Source organism: Mus musculus, chromosome 4 (genome assembly GCF_000001635.26).
Source record: "Mus musculus strain C57BL/6J chromosome 4, GRCm38.p6 C57BL/6J".
Classification (NCBI taxonomy): domain Eukaryota; kingdom Metazoa; phylum Chordata; class Mammalia; order Rodentia; family Muridae; genus Mus; species Mus musculus.
The window spans coordinates 140,763,168-140,784,052 of NC_000070.6; the positions used below are offsets into that span (position 1 = coordinate 140,763,168).

General features: G+C 51.1%; 1 protein-coding gene across 2 annotated transcripts in view; it reads right to left on the reverse strand.

The window, feature by feature from the left end:
* Padi4 (peptidyl arginine deiminase, type IV) overlaps positions 1-11,072 on the reverse strand; it is a 28,732-nt gene extending 17,660 nt beyond the window's left edge. The window contains exons 1-4 of one of the 2 annotated variants that reach the window (NM_011061.2): positions 10,922-11,036; positions 6,144-6,324; positions 2,404-2,470; positions 228-295 (exon numbers count right to left, since the gene is read on the reverse strand). In NM_011061.2, coding sequence (NP_035191.2) covers positions 228-295; positions 2,404-2,470; positions 6,144-6,324; positions 10,922-11,013 — 408 coding nt within the window. In that variant the 5' untranslated portion in view covers positions 11,014-11,036. Of the gene's footprint in view, positions 1-227; positions 296-2,403; positions 2,471-6,143; positions 6,325-10,921 lie in introns of both variants that reach the window. The other variant, XM_006538633.2, reaches the window with a different exon arrangement.
* Between the last annotated feature and the right edge of the window lie 9,813 nt (positions 11,073-20,885).

A 20,885-nucleotide genomic window follows, 5' to 3' on the forward strand; every position in this document is an offset into this window, starting at 1 on the left:
TATGATCTTGTAAAAGAGATGGCGTATACACAAGCCAAAAGATGAGGCTCCCATGCCTGCGGGGTGGGGGTGGGGCACCTGTCCCATCAGGGCCAGTCTGGGAGGGGTTGTTTCTTACAAGTTCACGTGAGACCCTGGTGAGGTGACCCTGTTCAGATCATCACCACAAGGGGGCGCCACAGGAGAGCCCAGTGGCACTGAAGTATTGACTGACATTTGAGCCTCACCTGATCCTTCCCGGCTTGGGCTGGCTTCACTCTGCCTGTGCGGGTGACATCTGCGCTCAGGGACAGTTCTGAAATCCGAGAGAAGAGATCTGGTGGGGGTGAAGCCCGGGGCTCCCAGAGTGGCCCTGAGGGACAGGTCTCCCCCAAGCATGTCCCCCTGTTTGTCCCCAAGAAGCCAGAGTACAATTCAAAGGCCAGAGGCAGGACTTCCAAACACTGTGCCCTTCAGGGGCCATGACCATGATGCCAAAGCAGTTCCAGCCACCCCAGTGAAGCCTCCATATGCCCTGCCAGGTCACTCAGTTTTGTAATCTGTGAAATGGGATCGTGAAGGTAAGCCCACTGGGTTATTGTAAGGATTAAATGTAGCATCTCGGCACAGAATCTGGCGCTGGAGTGAACCTCACTTAATTTAAATGTATACTCATGGATGAAATCCATCAATGAAACGAAACCTGGAGGTTTCACATATCATGTACATATTCAATACGCACTTAAATAAAACGACCATGCTGTCCAGGCTCAGATCTCACTAATTTAATTTTTTAAAAACGTAGATAGGGGGGCTGGTGAGATGGCTCAGTGGTTAAGAGCACTGACTGCTCTTCCAAAGGTCCTGAGTTCAAATCCCAGCAACCACATGGTGGCTCACAACCATCCGTAACGAGATATGACTCCCTCTTCTGGTGTGTCTGAAGACAGCTACAGAGTACTTACATATAAAAAAAAAAAGTAGATAAAAGGTCTCTCTCTGTTGTCCAGCCTAGCCTCTAGCTCATGAACTCCTCCGTAATCCTAAGAATGAATTTTTAAGTGATTTTTTTAAAAAGTGCCTTGGTGTTTGCCTGCATGTCTGTCTGTGTGAGGGTGTCAGATCCCCTGGAACAGGAGTTACAACAGTTATGAATTGTCACGTGGTACTGGGAATTGAACCAGGATCCTCTGGTTGATCCGCAACCAGTGCTCTTAACCACTGAGCCATTTATCTCTCTAGCCCCTAAGAATGGATTTCTAAAAAAAATATTATATAATTTTTATTTAATTTTGTGCGTATGTGGTGAGGGGTAATAGTGTGGTTGCCTGTGGAGACCAGAAGAGGGTGTTGGATCCTCTGTAGCTGGGGTTAGAGATGGTTGGGAGCCACCGGATGTAGGTGCTGCTAGCCAGACCCTGTTGGAGCAGTACATATTCTTGACCGCTGAGCCAACCCTCCAGCAACACTAATAGATTCTATTTAAAGATGAGTAGTAAAAAATACAAGTATATGTGCATGCATGGGTTATTAATATGATAAAAAGAGATATAAATAATAGGACTTGGGGAACACAGAACTATCTGCTACAAAAAGCAGTGCACGTATGTATGTGTATATGTGTGCATGTATATGTGTATATGTGCATGTGTATATGTGTGCATATGTGCATGCATATATGTGTATGTGTGTATGTATGTGTGTTTGTATGTGTGTAGTGTGTGTTTGTAAAGCATTTATAAGGTATAGAGACCCCGTGTGTAGAATGGAGGTCCTCACTTCCCACCCTGAAGAGCAGTTATTACACTGTGATTCGTGTCTTCCAGTGCACTTGTGTTAACTGAATAACTGTCAGAGGTCCATGGAGCTGGAAAGTCACTGCAGCTGAGGGCGACCTTGAGCCTCTGACCCTCAATCCTCTGCCTCTCAAGGGCTGGGAGTACAGATGTGCGTCAGCACACCTGCCTTATGCAGGACTGGGAACGAAACCCCGGGCTTCATGCTACCTAGAGAAGTTCTCTCCCCTCACCCTCGGCTGTCATCCATGTTTCTCTATGTAACTCTCTAGGGAGGGATATTTATGAAACACCAGATACATGCATGGCTAGAAATGATCATTTTTCTTTGCTTACTCAAAAGTAAGATCTGGTCACGATGTGTCATGGGGAGAAGCCTTGTTGAGGAGGGGATGGGGGTGTATTGTGTGGAGGGAGAGGGCAGCTCTGGCTCCTCCCTCCCTCCCTCCCTCCCTCCCCTCCCTCCCTCCCTCCCTCCCTCCGTTTTTTCTTCCTTTTTGAGACGGGATCTCACTCTATTGCCCTGACTGGTCTTGAACTCACGGAGACCTGCCTGCCTATGTCTCCAGGTGCTGGGGTTAAAGGTGTGCACCCTTGGCAGCTCTTTAGTGCCCTGATCATCACTTACCCACCCCAGTGATGTAGATCAGGGCTTGGACTGGGGAGGTCTTGGGTCCATAGTATGAAACTCGAACCTATAAGACAATAGCAGACATTTATGATTTCTCTTAGTCACTCAACAAACAAGTTTGAGCTCTGCTGTATGCCCGCTCAATCCAGCTCAACTCTGCTAATTACGAAGTTGTAGAAAATGGTCCCAAAGGAGCTCAGAGATGGAGGGACCCGCCCGGCCTGAGAAAAGGGGGTAAGGGAAGAGTCCATGAGGGGTGCTTATTTATTGGCTAATTTTATGTCACCTTGACACAAACCAGAGTCGTCTGAAAGGCCGGAACTTCAATTGAGAAAATGCCTCCTTAATATCCAACTGGTGGGCATTTTCATAATTAGTGTTTGATGAGGGAGGGCCCAGCCCATTGTGGGTGGGGCCATCCCTGGGCTGGTGGTCCTGGGTTCTATAAGAAAGCAGGCTGAGCAAGCCACAAGGAGCAAGCCAGTAAGCAGCCAGTAAGCGGAACTTTCTATCAGCTCCAGCTTCCAGGTCCCCACCCTGTGTGAGTTCTTGTGCTGACTTCCTTCTATGATGAACAGCGATGTGGAAGTGTGAGCCAGATAGACCTTTTCCTCCCCAACTTGCTTTTGGTCACGGTGGTTCATCATAGCAACAGCTACAGTTCTAACAAAGTATGTCTTGAGAGATTCTTGGAAGGGGAGTAGGGGATCAGCAGCTGGAAATGGGGTACAAAAAGCATTAGAGGGAAAGAAAGAGCAGGGAGTAGCCATGGAACTGGACTTCAGGTTGTCTCTCAGGCACCGGGAAGCAGGCCCTCAGCTGTAGAGCATGAGCTGTCTGTGCGGCCTCCAGATCAGAAGGCTGGGGAAGAGAGTGGGGATGGGGAGGGGGTGCACCTCAGGGGAGGAAGACATGAAGCTCTGGGCTCATCTCAGTCCCTCTGCCCAGTAAAAACTGAAACAAACAAACAAGTAAACAAAAACCCAGAGAGGGGTGTCTGATTGACCCAGCTGTCGGGGAAGGTGAGACATTAGGAGGGAGACGCTTGAGTGACATGAGCTGGGGACACCAAAAGCAACCAAAGAGCTACAAGGAAAGGAGCCTATCGTGACATCTGAGGGGTATCTGAGGGGACACACACTGAGGAGAGTCTGAGGGGACACACTGAGGAGTGTTTGAGGGGACACACTGAAGAGGTCTGAGGGGACACACTGAGGAGTATCTGAGGAGACATACTGAAGAGTGTCTGAGGGGACACACATTGAGGAGTGTCTGAGGAGACACACTGAGGAGTGTCTGAGGGGACATACACTGAGGAGAGTTTGAGGGGACAGACTGAGGAGTGTCTGAGGGGACACACTGAGGAGTGTCTGTTTGAGGGGACACACTGAGTAGTGTCTGTCTGAGGGGACACACACTGAGAAGTATCTGAGGGGAAACACACTGAGGAGTGTCTGAGGGGACACACTGAAGAGGTCTGAGGGGACACACTGAGGAGTGTCTGAGGGGAGACACTGAGGAACAAAATATTGGGGGTTCACACTTAGAAGCTCCTGAGGGAATAGAGTGAAAGAACATACTCAAAGTTCATACTAAGAAATTCTTGAGGGGACACTGAAGGACCACATGGAGGAGCCCCTGAGGGACACACTGAGAAACCACTGAGGTGCTGGGTCCTGTCCTATAGACAGTAGTTATCCTGGGCGAGGGAGGGAGGGGACAAATGACAGCATCATGAGTTCTCTGGACTCTGCAGTACATTTTAGTCTGGGCTCCCTGCCTTCAGTCTGCTCCCTGGGTGCAGGCTACTTGCTTGCTTGGCACCAGCCAGTAACATCTTTGCACAGAACTTTTCTCTGGCTTTCTGTTCGCTCCAGAAAATGAGGCTCCTAGCCTTGTGTGGTGGCACAAGTTTGATCCTAATACTGAAGAAGCTGAGGCAGGAGGATTGAGAGTTTGAGCAGAGGCTGGACTAATTAGCAAGATTCTGTCTCGAAACACAGGAAAAGTAGAGCAAAAAGGAGAAGAGAGAGGGGGAAAGGGGAGGAGGGAAGACAAGGTGGGCCCCACAATGAAGCCTCTGAGCTGGCTCCCTCACCCCTCACTTCTCCCCCTGTCTTTGTCATACAGGACTCCTTCAGCACGCTCAACCTGTGTCTTGTCCCTATCATCCAGGGTGAGCCTAGGAGCCACCTGGGTGTTCCAACTCTCTCCCAGGCTGGCCTTTGGCTCCATCCTTCAACTTTCTTCTTCTTCTTCTTCTTCTTCTTCTTCTTCTTCTTCTTCTTCTTCTTCTTCTTCTTCTTCTTCTTCTTCTTCTTCTTCTTCTTCTTCTTCTTCTTCTTCTTCTTCTTCTTCCCTCTTTCTCCCTCTTCCTCCCCCTCCCTCCCCCTCCCTCCTCTCCTTCTCCTTCTACTCCTTCTTCTTCCTCTTCTTTTTGAGACAGGGTTTCTCTGTGTAGCCCTGGCTGTCCTGGAACTCACTCTGTAGTCCAGGCTGGCTTCAAACTCAGAAATCTGCCTGCCTCTGCCTCCCAAGTGCTGGGATTAAAGGCATGCGCTACCACTGCTCGGCAACTTGTTTCTTTTTATGGCAAGTATTCCCTGACTGCACCTGCCAGACACCCTAGTTACCTTCGTGTTCTTAGAGTGGGTGACAGCATTTTGTCCCCCAGGAAAGACCAAACTGGGTATGCTCCTCCAGGGAGCACGGTGTCTGTGGGAATCCCAGAGGATCTTGTGGAGACTACCTACGAGGGTCTCACCCTCTCAGTCCTGGAACTTGTGAACAAGACACAGGGAACAAAGTTTCTTAAAGGTAAGTTAAGGGTGACCTTGGAATTCAGTCCAGTGGCGTGTGTCCTTACAAGAGAAGCACACAGAGGGGGAGGAGGCCAAGTGACCAGAGCGGCACCACCACAGATCAGGGAATACTGACTGCCACCTGACAGGAGCTCAGAGAGATGGAGAGTGACCCTCGAGAGTCGCCACAGAATGACACCCCCCCCCCCCAATGGCCACAGGAAGCTAACATTGGGACACAGAAGGTGCTCCTGGTGGATCCCTGCCTGTGGCCTTCAGCATCCTCTCAGCCACAGCTACCTGTTTGTTTACCTGTATGTTACCTGATGCTCCCATCCCAGTGCCGTCTTGTGTCTGCATGAGTTGGTATTTACTAAACAGTAATACGTGGATGAACCGGGACCTTCATAAGCCCTGCAAGTGTCATTGTGAACGTGACTGCATTTAGACTCGCCTCTGGGTGTACCTAGGAGGATGTTTCTAGAGTGGTTTAGTCACACTGTGGATGTGGGTGGCGCTGTCTGGGGGTCCTAGACCTGCAGCCTCTCGCTCCTGCCGCCACGCCTTTCCATCGTGATGGACTGAGCCCTAGACCGCGAGCCAGAATAAGCCCCGCCCTCCTTAAACTAGTTTTTATTGGGTATTTAATCCCGGTGATGGGAAAAGAATGACGGGGACAAATGTGCCATCTGTGCGGGCACAGAGGACAAAGGAGTCACTATGAACTTGTCCAAGGAGGGGAAGGAGGCTCTCCCAGGGTGGGCCTTGAGCATGGGAGCAAATAGACTGTGCAGGGGCTCACATCTCTCACCCTCGGGCCATCAGGCCCCACCCACCCATCAATCAGGCTCCACCCCACCTATCAGGCCCCACCCCATCCCACTCATTAGGCCACACCCCACCCATCAGGCCCCACCCTCACCACACCCATCAGACCTTTTCATCATCTGTTCTGCTGCTGGCTGCTTTCACCTGTAGGGTCACCTCCAGCTCAGGGTCCAGAGGCCATTTGGAGGCCCCCATGGTACTCTTCTTGACTGGAGGACCATGGATGACATCTACGATGACTCCTGGAGAGGCTGTGATGCCGAAGGTTGTGTAGCCCTTAGGAGCAGAACTGTGGAGCGACAGAGGCAGGCTGAAGCACATATGATAAGAGGGCCCACAGCCATGTTGTCTCCAGACATCCTTTTTCCAGCAGGAGGAAACACAGGCCACCACTGGGCTTGCCCTGGCCAGAGAGTAAATCTGGTGTGATTGCCAGGAGGGAGTGAGAACACAGAATGGCAGGCCTCTTGACCGGAGGAGGCCTTAGACTTGGACCAGAGAGACCGCATTGGGAGGTGAGCAGTATGCACACATGGAAGCAGTGTGCACACACGGGACCATCACCAGTGGGCATGCCAAGGGCTTTGTGCATATAAAGTCACACACAGGGGGCTGGAAAGATGGCAATACCCCTCCCCCCAAGAACAAAGACCCCACAAATATAACAACAACCCAAACAAAATCACACAGATTTCTGGAGTTGTAGCAGAACAAATATTCTTTGTGAATGAGTGTGTGTGTGTGTGTGTGTGTGTGTGTGTGTGAGACAGAGTATATAGCCAGGGCTGTCCTAAAACTCACTCAGTAGACCAGGCTGGCCTGGTCTGGAATTCATGGAGACCCCCCTGCCTCTGCCTCCAGAGTGCTGGGATTAAAGGCGTGTGCCACCATCACCCGGAGGAACAGCAGATCTTCTTGAGGCTCATTCTCACACAAAACAACTGGATCAGGGGTCAGATACACTTTAAAAAGCAGCAGGAGTTGGGTTGGGCATTGGTGGCACACGCCTTTAATCCCAGCATTTGGGAGGCAGAGGCAGGGGGATCTCTTTTTAGTTTTAGTTTTAGTTTGAGGCCAGCCTGGTCTACAGAGGTACCTCCCAAGACAGCCAGGGCTGTCTCAGGGTCTGGGAGGGGTGTGGGGTAAGAAGCAATGTTTGAAGGAGTAGGTGAGGGGACAGGAGTAGAGTTGGAGGCTGGAGAGAGAGTGGAGAAATGTCAGCTCGGTCCTCACGATTAAATTCCCCAAATAAAACTTAAAAGCTTGCTGGAAGCCAGCCCGTGACCCAAGGCTTTCTCAGAGGTCCGGATGAAACAAAGGGAGCTTTAGTTCTGAGTGCTGGTCCAGGGGTGGGCGTGGCAATGGTGTGGGGCTGGGGCCAGCGGGAGTTTAGGTTTCAGTTTCGGGAACTGGAGTTATCTGTCCGGAGGCGGCTACTGTGTGCTTAATCTGCAATGCACTCTCCGTGCCCCGTGTCCCTTTTGTGCAACAAGGCTCTGTTAGCTTTCTGATGACCTCGAGTCCCATTATATGATGGCTTTCTGCCGACTCTGCCCCTTTCTCCCTGTGAACTGTATAGAAGCTGCTGTACTTTGTAACAAACGTGCTTAGCATTGGTCCTCAGCTTAGGCATGGACTTCTGGTCTCAGCTCTGCTATCTCCTTTATTTTCTCATCTCCTGTCCTTAGTCCTTCCCCCTCTTCACTGAAGAACAGCCTGCTGGTCCCGGTAGGAGGGCATTGCTGAGTGAGCATAGGAGAAGGATTGTCCCCAAGGACACATCTCTCTCTCCTATTCATTCATATATATATATATATATATATATATATATATATATATATATAGTACATAATATATGTAACATATTATATATTATAATATATATTATATTACATATTGTAATATATGTATATATTATAATATATATATATATATTCTCCCCAGAGACCTGCTATAGCCAATGTACACTCCTTGACTCAAGGCCAGCAGCCTCAACCTCCCGGGAAACTGGGCACAACCAGTTTCCAAGGCTGCTGCAGACTTGGGGGTGGAGCCCAGAGGTCTGAGCTTCCTCAGGTCTCCCGGGTGCTCTGTGCACCCTCAGGCGTGAGAACCACACCCAGGAAGCTACTGACCGGAGCTGCTGAGTTACCCAACTGAGCAGAAGCTGAGGGACTGGAAACCCAGGCTCAGCAAGGCATGATGAAGCCAGTGGCTGAGAAAACCTGCATTTTATCTTATTTTATCATGATTTTTTTTTTTTATGAGGCAAGTGGAATTGTTTCCAAGTCAACAGAACCTGCTGGACAGAGGGAAGAGCCCAGGTTTCTTTCTCAAGAGACTCTGAGGTGAAGAAGCTGTGAGGTGGGGGGCAAGGAGGAGTTGCAGGCTTGGGTCAGCCACAGTCGGGACACACAGCACCGGGGTAATGGAAAGCCAGTGTGGTGGCGCACGCCTTTAATCCCAGCACTTGGGAGGCAGAGGCAGGTGGATTTCTGAGTTCGAGGCCAGCCTGGTCTACAAAGTGAGTTCCAGGACAGCCAAGGCTACACAGAGAAATCCTGTCTCGAAAAAACAAACAAACAAACAAACCAAGAAACAAACAAAAAAAAAAAAAAAAAAGAAGGAAAGCCAGTGTGGAGGAGTGACAGTGACAGTCACAGCGAGGCCAGCGAGGAGGAGGGTTCCAGAACAGGTGTGGAGAAGCCTGATTCCTGGAACATTCTCTGTCCTTTCTCTTTTCCTCACGCCCATCTTTTGGCTCCACACCGCACTCAAGGATCAGAGAGCTACGTGGCACAGAGGCCGGACTTTCCTGGAGGACTGTGGGAAAAGGCTGGGTGGGGATGGTTTGGAGCCTGCCCTGGGGAGACAACACAGAATGACCAGAAAAGGGTTTTGATTTCGAGTATATTCCCCCTACCCCTATCCCTGCCATTCCTGTAAAAAGATCCCAGAGTGACTGAGGGCCAACTTCCTTTCACTCACTCAACAAACCAGAAAACCACTATGCACAAGGTCTGGCCCTCCCTGCACATGCAGGTGCCCCGCCCCCATGTGCGTGTGTACATGCGTAGCCACGGAGAAATTATCTACCTAATTCACGGCACTCATTTACCCCCAGCATAGGCTGGGGTTCCCATTGTGAACACAACACCTTCTAGTGTCACCTGGGGCCTCTCAAACCACAGGTGGCCTCTTCTTTGTCCCCTGGTCCCCATGCTTGTGGGGTTAGGCCTGAGTCCCTGACAGGGCCACAGAGCTTGGTAGCCCTGTTTAGGGGCTTGCTCATATAGCACTGCCTGGGAGGGGCAGTTAAAATGATTTATTGTCGGTCTGTCTATTTACTTATTTATGTCAGATCCTGGTGTGGCTCTATGAAAGGCCCAGGACTCGAGTTTGCGCCCCAGAACCGTGTGCTAAGCGCGGGGGTGCAGGCTTGCTCCCAGAGCTGGGAGGCAAAGGCAGGTTGAGCCCATGCCCTGAGAAGGGCAGAAGTTCTTCCAAGACCTCATGCAAGCGGCACAAGCTGCTGTCCCCCTCTACCCCCCGCAGTACAGCCCTCCCATTCTTGTATTCCCTTCTCACGGACGGGACATGCCCCAGTCTTGGCTCTTCCCGGGGGACAAACACCCACATTTTCATCAACACCCCTGTCTGATCAAATGCTCAGATCTCCCCATTTGAAAACCTCCATCAGGATCAGCAAGATGGCTCGGTGGACAAAGGCGCCTGCTGCCAAGCCTGCCGACCTGAGTCCTGGAGCTCACATGGTGAGAGGAGAGCTGACTCCCACAGGCTGGCTGCCGACCTCGGTACACAGAGCCTGAGGAATGACACCTGAGTTTGTCCTGGCCTCCGCAGGCTCCCACACACCCCTGCATCTACAGACAATAAGAGCACTTGTGACCTAGACTTAAGGCGAGAGCTAGCCTGGGATCCTGGCGAGGATGCTGGGCTAGCTCTGGCCTCTGGCCTCTACTCGGCACCCACTTTCAAGCAGCTTGTCCTCTGGGAGTGGGCGCCTCTGATGATACCAGGCTTTCCCTTCCTTGTGTCCTCAGCCTCTCACCAGTGGCCTGTGAGCCACCCAGACCGCCAGTGCTTTCCTGCTGCTGGGGTCAGACAGTCACTGACCCACTGACCCTGGGCACCTCCCAGAGGCCTTTATGGACATCACTTGGGTCACGATGCCCAGCTCTGTGGGGGAAGCTGCTGCAATTCCCACATGAAAGGCTGCATCAGACTCCACCCACGAGGCTTCCTCCATTGTCCTAGGTGACCCGGAACCTGGCAGAGGTCACAGTGCTCAGTAAGTACTCAGGTTATATTTGTTGAATGTACAAGGGAATGGAAAAAATGAACAACAAATGAACTGTTGGGGATCTGATCTGCCCAGTACTGTACAGAGTACCTAACAAACAGTACCTCAGAGTATTTAACAAACAACACCACGGAATACCTAACAAACAGCACTGTGGAGTACCTAACAAACAGCACCTCAGAGTACTTAACAAACAGCACCATGGAGTACTTAACAAACAGCACCATAGAGTGCTTAACAAACACATTTGGAGTTGCCACACTTAATCCTTAAAGTCATTTCATGAGGTAAGGTAAATCAGGCCCAGCTGCCCAAGCCCTCCCCACCGTCAGCCTACAGCAGGGACTGTTTCTCCCTTGTTAGGCAGCCCTGTAATTCCTTGCATTGAGTGCCAGGCAGTTGTATTTATACCTCACAGAGAACTAATTGGCACGATAGGCCCCACACCTCTGGCTTATCTCTCTAGCAGATCTCTTGCCCAGAACCTGAGCTGGGCCAGCAGCGCCCAGCTCCTGCCTGCCCCAAACTGCCCCCACAGGCCCAGGATCTCTGCCCCTCTCACCCGCGGACATCCAGCGGGGTCGCTGTGCCCACCACACACACGGCGTGAGTGGGCTGCTCGGGGGCCACGTGGATCACCGCGCCTTGGGCCATCCTTGCTCGCTCGGTCAGCAGGCAGCAGGAAGCCCCTGGGCTGGTTCCTTTATAGTGCCAGGCGAGCCCATGAGTCAGCACCTGCCCTGCCCCGGAGGCCCAGCCCCTCTCCACTCAGGTGCCCCAGTGGCTGCACAGCCTCCTCTACCCTGGGCCACCCAGGACCCCCCCACCCACCCATGGGTGTCCACAGTGAAGCCTGCAACAGCAGAAGAGTGGGGCACTCGGAAGCCTGTGAGGGGAGAGCACAGGCTATGCCCTTAGCCACCCCTGCCTGGGCCAGGACTGCACATCTTGCCCAAGCACACTTAACAAGACATTGGAAAGAAGGGGAGAAAGGCAGGAGAAGGCTAAACAGAAGGCTATTCTGGGCGTGGCTGAGGTCGCCGCCCTACCCCCCACTCTTCTCTTCGGGACTTGCTCTCCGCTGAAATGCTCCCAGGACAGTCTGTGAAACTCAAGCTGTTGCAGTCCCTTCCCCCACTTCATCCTTGAAGCATCTCTGAGGTCAGCTCACATCATCACACCCACTTTCCAGATGAAGAAACTGAGGCCCAGGGTAGAGGAGGCTCTGCAGCCAGTAAGGATTTGAACAGAAGCTGGCCACAGGGTAGGGCCTTTATTAGCAGTCTGTCCTGGTGACGTGGTCTTTTCAAACCTTAAGACAAAGGCTTCTCACTGTAACACCAAGCATCCGAGGGCAGTTGACTGCCAGCCCATTTTATAGAAGGGAAAGCTGAAGCACAGAGAGGAAAAAGTAGTGGGGGCCATGGGCACGGCTGGGAGGGGAAACCATGTTACCCAACCTAGAGGTGAGGTTTGCTGCATACCCTGGGTATCTGCCTCTACAGGACCTCCCCCAGAAGACCAGATGGTGCGGGTGTGGGCCGCGCCCGCCCTGAGGGCACTCATGAGGGCTCTGCACCTGGTGCCAGGGCTGTCTGCTCATGGGGTGAACTGGGGGTGGGGATGACAAGTCCTAACAGGGAGCACCCAGAGAGGGTGTGTCTGTCTCGGAGGCTGCCGAGAGCACAGGGTGTTTGGGGGGCTGTAGGGTCTCCTTTGGCTCCACATCAAAGGCCGCAGGATTCGGTAGACCTGAGCCCATGGCCTCCTGGCCAGCGTCCCCAGAGCTCAGCACATGTGTGTGCTGGACAGGAGGCTACTGGGGGTCTGAGAGGCCAAAAAAAGGCTCCTGGGTCCCGTGATCCCTAAATAGGAGTTAGGACCAGGGTCCCTTTCTGTCCTCAGGGGGTTTGGTACAGGAGCCAGGCCACCAGCCATAGTATAAAGACATGGTAGGAGTCTGTTTTGTCCCTCCTGTCCCTCCACCATGTGAGTCCTGGGCATTGAACCCCAGGTCACCAAGCTTTCTGGCAAATATCATCTCCCTGGTCCCCAGCCTGATTTTTTTTTATTTTTATTTTTTGTTTTTTTCAAGACAGGGTTTCTCTGTATAGCCCTGGCTGTCCTAGAACTCACTCTGTAGACCAGGCTGGCCTTGAACTCAGAAATCCGCCTGCCTCTGCCTCCCAAGTGCTGGGATTAAAGGTGTGCGCCACCACCGCCCGGCCCCTGAGTTTTGAGACAGGATCTCTCATTGGCCGCAACCCACGAAGTCCACTCTGCTGGCTTCCAGTGAGTCCCAGAAGAATGTGTTTCTGCTTCCTCAGCGCTGGGATTCAAGTGTGGGCCTCCACCCCGCAGGGCCTTACATATGTGTGACACACATGTGCACATCTGTGTGAGTGTGCATGAGCCCTCGTGAGAGCACAGAGAAGCCATGGCACAGTGTTGAACATCTTCCTCCGTTGAGAGTTATTTGATGTTTTGAGACAGGGTCTCTTACTGAACCCTGATTGGCTGGACTTGCTGACTCTACAAATCGCTTGTCTCTGACTCACAGGTCCCGCCACTGCACCTGCCTTTTTAAGTGGGTGTCGGGGAGCCAAATGCAGATCCTCCGGCTTGCAAGGCAAGCACTTCACTGACTGAGCCGTCACCCCAGACTTACCCACGCAGTTGAGAACTGTATGTTTTTAAGATGCACAGTGTGCCGTGGGATGTTTTTCTTGTTAAATAATAATAATAACAACTTATTATTATCATCATCATTATTATTAGAAGTAGTATCATTATTTATTATTATTGTTGTTATTGTTATTGTGTGACGCAGGCATGCATGAAGGGCAGAGGACAGGTCTGTCCATCTGATCTCCCCTGCCACCTCTACATAGGTTCTGGGGATCAAACTCAGGTCATGAGTTTTGGCGGCAAGCTCCTTTACCCACTGAGCCATCTTGCTGACCCAAGGTAGTCATTGTTAAATGATGGCTGCAGTCAAGCTATCTCTTCATGTAGGAAAGTAGGAAACTGTGTTTCTGTCACATTTTCTTTAGCCTGCCCTTTCTGATGAGCATCTGACTTACGGCCGCTCTCTGGAATACTGATTTATCTTTCTACGCCCCCCCCCCTCCGGAAGTGGGCTCACAGAGTCAGACGCTTGCTTTTCGAATGACTTTATCGAACCACACCTACCTGAGCCCACTCCTCGTCATCCCTGTCCCATCCCTGTTTGTTTGGTTTCTGTTTCCACCGTGTCACAGCCACGGATGTCACTGATGTGACCGGCAGATGCTTCAGATGTTGGGTATCCGGCCTTAATCAGCAGGCCTTGCAGATGCTGAGCTACTTTGAAGATTCACCCCTGGGCTTTGACTGTAAAGCCCTCGTTTGCATCTCTCCAATGACAACTTGAGGGCTGAGCCGGCAGCCTTCAGAAGTAACATTGACATCTGAACTTGAACCTGGGCCGGGTTTAGAATAACACAGACACCTACACTTTCCTCTGGCGTGCGTGGGTGATTCTCTTCCTGAGCCTGTTTGTTTGCCCAATGGATTCCCACCCAGCAAAAGGTTGCTGGGCAGGGCTGGGTGGCACAATGGCCAGGTGTGGCCAGCACGGCCTGGGGCTTCTTGGCTCCTCAGTGCTTTTGCTCCCTGTCTTTCAGACATCACCAAGCTCCCCCATTGTTAAAGCAGGGTCACTCATTGTTGTTTGTGGCTCAAGGGTCCTGTGGTGTAGAATGAGCAAGCTGGTAGTTACAGAAGTAGCCATGGTGCAAGCCATGCTTGCACTCCTTGGCTGCTCTCCTGCTCTCCTAGGCGCAGTGTCTGTCTGTCTGTCTGTCTGTCTGTCTGTCTGTGCAATTCCTCCTGCCACTGGCAAATACATTATCTTCTAGGTCTCAAAGATTCAAACCTTGGCTTCTTTAGAATGTTATTGTTACCAAACCTGGGGTCATAGTCTATGTGACCCAAGAAGCCAGGTGGAGCCACCCGATTTTGAGAAGCCAATTAATGCAACCACATAACTATCAAAAACAAACAAACAAACAAACAAACAAAAAACAGGAAAAGGAGATCTAGTTAATGTGGCCACTCTAGAAAGAGGGTCAAAGAAATACAGTGAGCCTCTCAAGTCCTTTGTCAGGGTTCTGAAGTGAGACTGAAATTTAAACATCGGGCCAGAGACAGCGGCTCAGCGAATAAGAGGGCTTGCTGCTCTTGCAGAGGACCTGAGTTCGATTCCTGGTACCCACAGGGCGGTTTACAACTCTCTGTAACTCCACTTACAGGAGATCTGACGCCCTCTTCTGGCCACTGTGAGCCACACACAGAGAGACACACAGACACATAAATTAAAATAAAATTTAAAAGTTCATTAACTTTTAACTGGAGGGGCAGGGATCTGCACATCTAAGCATGCCATGATCCCCGCCGACCGCTGACCTGTCATTATCTGGGCTCCAATTTCTTCAGAAGGGGAGTCTAGTAAGTTGTTGGCACAGTGGGAAGTCTTTTCTGGGAGACGAGTTCCCAGCCTTTTCCTTTGCCTACCACAAGGTACCCAGGGGGATTCCAGTGTTGGAGTGGCCCACCATTTCACTAGTCTGATAGTCAAATGGAGAGACGCAAGAGTCTCTAAAATATCCTTTTCTCTGGCAGGCCAGTTACATTTTGATGGCTGGCTAATATGGCCCCTGAGTACAGAGAATATTCCAGGGCTACTGGCTGTACCCTGAGCTCCGGGTGACTGTCTCACTCCTAGAGAGAAAGAGTCTGTAAGATCACACAATGAGAATCCAGCGCTTGTTCCACCCCTGACGCTCAGATCTGACAGTGGAGATGTAACACAAAGGCCAGAAATAAGAGGTTGTTCTGGGCTGGGTGGTGGTGCTGGTGCACGCCTTGGATTCCAGTACTGTGGAGGCAGAGGCAGGCGGATCTCTGTGAGTTTGAAGCCAGCCTGGTCTATATATCAAGTTCTAGACCAGCCAGGGCTACATAGAAACAAAACAAAACACACTCATAAATGAAGGCATTTTTCAGATGCACTGGTGGGAACGTCAGGTAGACGGTTACAGGAGCCCAGGGAAGCTCTGCCCCAGGCCTCAGAGACTGTCTGATGACACTCTGAGCGCTGAGGTGCTGAAAGCTAGTGGTTTCTTACATCACATCCCCAAAGACCTCAGTGACAGTCACAGCGGGTCACGTCAGGTGCTGGTAGGTGAGGAGTGGCCATCACGGGCACTAAAGAGGGTACGAAATAAGTTTGCTCCCAGATCTGTAACTCCAGAGAAACTGGTACTCAATGCTCCCCACAGGCACCTGCAACACTTGTGCTGTGTATGAACTCATGAAGGCACACTACACGCTATGCTGGCTAGCCTTGTGTCAAACTGACACAATATAGCGTCATCTGAAAGGAGAGAACCTCCATTGAGAAATTCCTGAGATTCACCTGTAGGGAATTTTCAGACTTAGTGAATGGTGGGAAGGCCCAGACTATTGTGGGCGGGGCCATCCCTGGGCTGATGGTCCTGGGTTCTATAAGAAAGCAGGCAGAGCAAGCCATGCAGAACAAGCCAGTGAGCAGCATCCTTCCATGGCCTCTCATGAGCTCCTGCCTCCAGGTTCCTGCCCTGCTTGACTGAGTTCCTGTCCTGACTCTTTCAGTGATGCACAGTGAGTGTTACGGAAGTGTAAGTCTAACAAGCCCTTTCCTTCGCAACTTGCTCTTTGGTTACAGTGTTTCATCTTGGCAGCAGAAACGGTAACACACACACACACACACTATGGAAGGATGCTGCTCACTGGCTTGTTCTGCATGGCTTGCTCTGCCTGCTTTCTTATAGAACCCAGGACCATGCAGAGGGCGTTGGATCCCCTGGAACTAGAGTTACAGGTGGCTGTGAGCTGCCTGGTGCTGGGAACTGAACCTGGGTCCTCTGTGAGAGCAGCAAGTGCTCTTAGTCACAGAGCCATCTCTCCAGTCGCCAAGGAGGAGGAAGAGGAGGAAGAGGAAGAAGAGGAGGAAGAGGAGAGCTGGGAGCACACAACCATAAATAGACACACACAATCACAGATAGACAGACAGACAGACAGACAGACAGACAGACACAGAGAGAACACACAACCACAGTCAGAGAGACAGACAGAACACACAACCACAGACAGCCTGACAGGTGGAGGGAAGGAGGGAGAGAGGGAGAGAGAGAGGGAGAGGGGGAGGGAGAGGGAGAGAGAGAGGGGAGAGAGAGAGAGAGAGAGAGAGAGAGAGAGAGAGAGAGAGAAACTCTGTACATATGCTAATGGGCTCACGGACTCTGGCACCCAGCTGGGGAGTTGGGAGGAAGAACCCTGACTAGACTTCCAGTGTGACCCAACCACCTCCTCTCCCTTTTTAGTCCACTAGCTGTCACCAGGATATGTGAAACTATTGACACAGCTGTCCTCCACCCGCTCACTCAGGGCCTCTTCTGGCCTTGGCATGGCGGCGTGATTGACGGTGCGATGTTATCTTGCTCTCGGAAGCTCCAGGCAGCTGGCCCCTTGCCAGCAGCATCCCAGAACTCCTTCTCTGTGCGCTGCCCAGTTGCCCAATGCCTGCCACGAGCTCAGCTTGATCTGCTCACGTGCGCATTCCACATTCTCCTTATCAGCCACCGTCTCTTAAAATCCTACAACATACCAATCGTCAGGAGGATGTGCAAACCTATGGGAACTTTAAAGACTGCTGAGCTGAAGTCTGCGCTGACGTCATGCAGCTAAAGAACCGGCCTTTAGGAGACGTCTGTGGTCATGTCGTCCCTGACTGTGCCCCTCCACCCCAGCCACAACCGTGTCAGCCTTTCCAGCTCTTATGTCCTTGTTTTTCTTTATGGGTTTTACAGTATTGTTTGCGCTTGCCTTTGTGTTGATGGATGGATACCCTATGCCTCCGTGACTAGTTTCTTTAATGCCGTGCTGTTAGCGGGGTTCATCCATGTAATCAACCGTGTGGGGTACAGATGGCCCACAGTCTGTATGACCTTTCACCCCGCGCATATGAAGCAATACAGCTATGCATCCTGCAGGCAGCGGGAGTTCAAGTGTTTGGCTAATACGACCGCTGCTGATGGATTTATATGTGTGTCCTGGCGACAGCTTTAGAGCTTCTCCAGTTATACACACGAGTGGCATTTCTGGAGCAGGCTGTGTGGCCACTGCCAACGTGACATGCCGCAAGCCCTCTTTCATGGTTGTACAGACTCATGCCATCAGCGGCTGTGAGACTCCAGCTGCCCTGTACTGTTGCTGACCTCGGCTACAGCTATGCAGGGCTGCTTGTCTTCTCTGCATCCGAGGGAGTATCATACATCCCGTTTGTGTCCCTGTGTGATGTGTGGGACGGTTGGAGGATGTGAGTGTGGAGGTCAGAGGACAATTTTCAGAAGTGGCTTCTCTCCTTTCATCATGGGAGGTTCTCAGGATGGAACTCAGGTGTCTCTGCTTGGTGGCAAGCGCCTTGATACCTCGCTAGCCCCCTTTGAGCCTATTTGAGCAGAAAGTGAATGGACTCAGGCTTGGTAACGTGAGGTTTCTTCTAGATCAGTGGCTCTCAAAGATCAACAGCATAAAACAGGTATGAAGGTGAGCACCTGTGATCCCAGCACTTGGGAGGGGGAGGCCAGAGGGTCAGAAGGTCAAAGTTATCTTCAGCCAGTCTGGGCTCCAAGAGACCCTGGGTCTAAGGAAATAAATAAACCCCCAGGCTTTCCCACTGAGCTGAGTAGAAACTGAGCCCATCATAGTTATGAGGGCCGAATAGCTTGGGTGAGGATGGACAGGATTTGCATGCAGCCGGGTTTAGGAAATGAATAAGTCCGATCTTTGGGGTCTGCCGACTCCCATACTCCTTAAAGAATACAGATGACTCATGTCCCTCCTAACTTTGGGATGAAGAGAGAAGCCTGGTTACCAGAAGTCTCTCAAAGCCACAACTGAAGAGTGGTAACTAAGGACCCTGACTCCATGTTCCCTGTTGGAAGGCCACTCATGCTGAAAAATCTCATTGGTGTTCTGCCTTCCAGCTAAAAAAAAAAAATGGGGCTGAAGCCCACGGTCCTGGGTATCCGGTTAAGGTAATTAACAATGAACCACAGATTTGATGACAGCCAGGATTCAATTAAAGACCCATCTGGGGTCTGGAGCTGCCCTCCATGCTGGTCCCAAGCTCTTCAAAGGCAACGGGGCATCTTTCTGCCTCTGGACTAGGATGCCCGTGTCTCTGGAGGGACACACTGGCTATGCTACAGAGGAGCCCTGAGTGAGGCCATGTCCCTGGCAGCCTATCAGAGCTATGTCAAATCCTTGCCACCAGAGAACAATGAAACTTGGAGACCCTGGTTCAGGGCCTCTGAGACACTCTTAGAGAAAGCAAGAAGCCTCCATCTTCTCATGAGAACGTGTCTCCTGTTGTCTTCAAGTCCTAGGGAGTGGCTCTGGCGTTGTACTGTGAGCATCAGGGAACACATGCCTGCTTGGCCATCAAAGCCCTGCTGCAGTCAAACTTCTGCAGACAGACAGCTGCCACTTCAGAAGACGCTAACACCAGGAAAAAGCGGTTGAGAGACTCCTTGCATGACACTGTAGACCATGGAGCCAAATGTCTGAATTTTTTTTACTTTATTTTTTATTTTTTAGAATTAAAAAACATGTATGTGTGTGCTTGACAGCATGTATGTAAGTATCACATGTATGCAGTGTCCATAGAAGCCAAAAGAGGGCATCAGATCCCCTGGGATTGGAGTTACAAAGGGTTGTGAGCCACCAGGTGGGTGCTGGGAACCAAACCCAGGTCTTCTGCCAGAGTCCCGAGAGCTTTTAACTGTCATCTCTCCAGGCCTAACAAACTGTATTTATGGTTTTGTTTTATTGGTTGGTGCTTTTTTGACTAGTTCTCACTTTGCAGCCCTGGCTAGCCTTGAACTCACTATGTAGACCAGGCTGGCTTTGGAATCATAGAGATCTGCCTGCCTCTGTCTCCAGAGTGTTGGGTTTAAAGGTGTAGGTCACCAAGTCCTCTTCCTCATCTTCCTCTTCTTCTGCTTCCTCAATTACTTCCAATTTCGTCCTTCCCCATCACATAGAAACAGATCACTGAGCGGGTACATGGTGACCTCTTAGCAACTCCCAGCAGTCCCTGGAGACAGAGGCCACACCATCTCTACCTTACCAAGGAGAGTAAACTCCAGAGAAGGTAAGTGACGTGCCCCACCCAGATCACACAGCTAGCGAATGGCATAGCCAGCATATATCTGGTGCTATCCGACCTGTGTCACAGCCATGGTCACTTACTGTCTGGGACACATACAGTGTGTCCTCCATATATAGCTAATGAACTGAGAGAGCGTGGACCAGAGGCTCCTGACTCTTCCCCATCCTCAGAGCTCTCGCTCCTGAGCAGAGCCTACCCAGGGTGGAATAAAACCTCAACCGGTGTGCATTGGCACACCGGCTGCTTCCTCCCTTGTAAACAGGAAGGCAAGAGGAAGAAGAGAGCTGGAGAACCACGTCTGTCTTCAGGCTCCGCGTCCCACAGGGTGGCTTCTGCCTTCAAGCTCTTAGACTTTTCTTTTTTCCTTCTTTTCTTTACATTTCTTTGTTTTGCTTTGCTTTTTACATTGAAGGACCCCCTGACTCCATTCTTCGTGTGTGCACATACATGTGTGTGCATGAATGCATTTTTGTTCTTTGCATGTACACTTGCACGTGGAGGCCCAAGGCTAAGACCGAGATTCATCCTCAAACACTCTTCTACTTTACATCTTGAGGTACGTGGTAATCCTGTGATTCACCAGAAAAGCCAACTCCACCATCTTGGGCCCATTTAAAGCAAGCATTTATTAAATATTAGACATTGACCTAATTCTGACTTTGGTCAGGGCTGTTCCTTGGAATTTCCTGGGAATGGCCTTGAGCCACTGCTGCAGGGGCTTATAAGGGCAAACTTATAGGCCACCATACTTTCCCACGAGGCTTTGTTATTTTCCAAAAACTACAATTCCCAGCATTCCAGAAAGTTACCTGGTTCCTGGGCAGGTGGGGCTTGCAGGTTAATTTTTTGGGCATTCCACTGAGTCTCTCAATCAAGCCCAGAACTTGCCAAGATGATTAGTTCCCGTCTTTGCCTTCTGAGGCTGGACTCCAGATGGCTTGCCCACTAGTTAACCCAGCACTGACCTGACTTTCTGGGTACCTGAACTCTGGCCCTCACACATGTGTGGCTAGTGCTCTAACCACTGAGCTATCTCTCCAGCTGGACTCTTGACTCTTGGATCTCTCCAGGGTGCTGCTGGGTGCCATGATTAGTAGATGCCTATAGGGAATGGCTGATTAGAGTGGAGGTTGGGGGCGGGGTTGGGGGGGGGAGACAGGAGCCTGCAGGCATGGGCTGGCTCTGCTCAGCCACCACTGTGACAGAAAAGGTGAGGGTAAATCTGACATCTTACCGTGAAGCAAATAAAACATGTGCTGGTCGTGGAAGG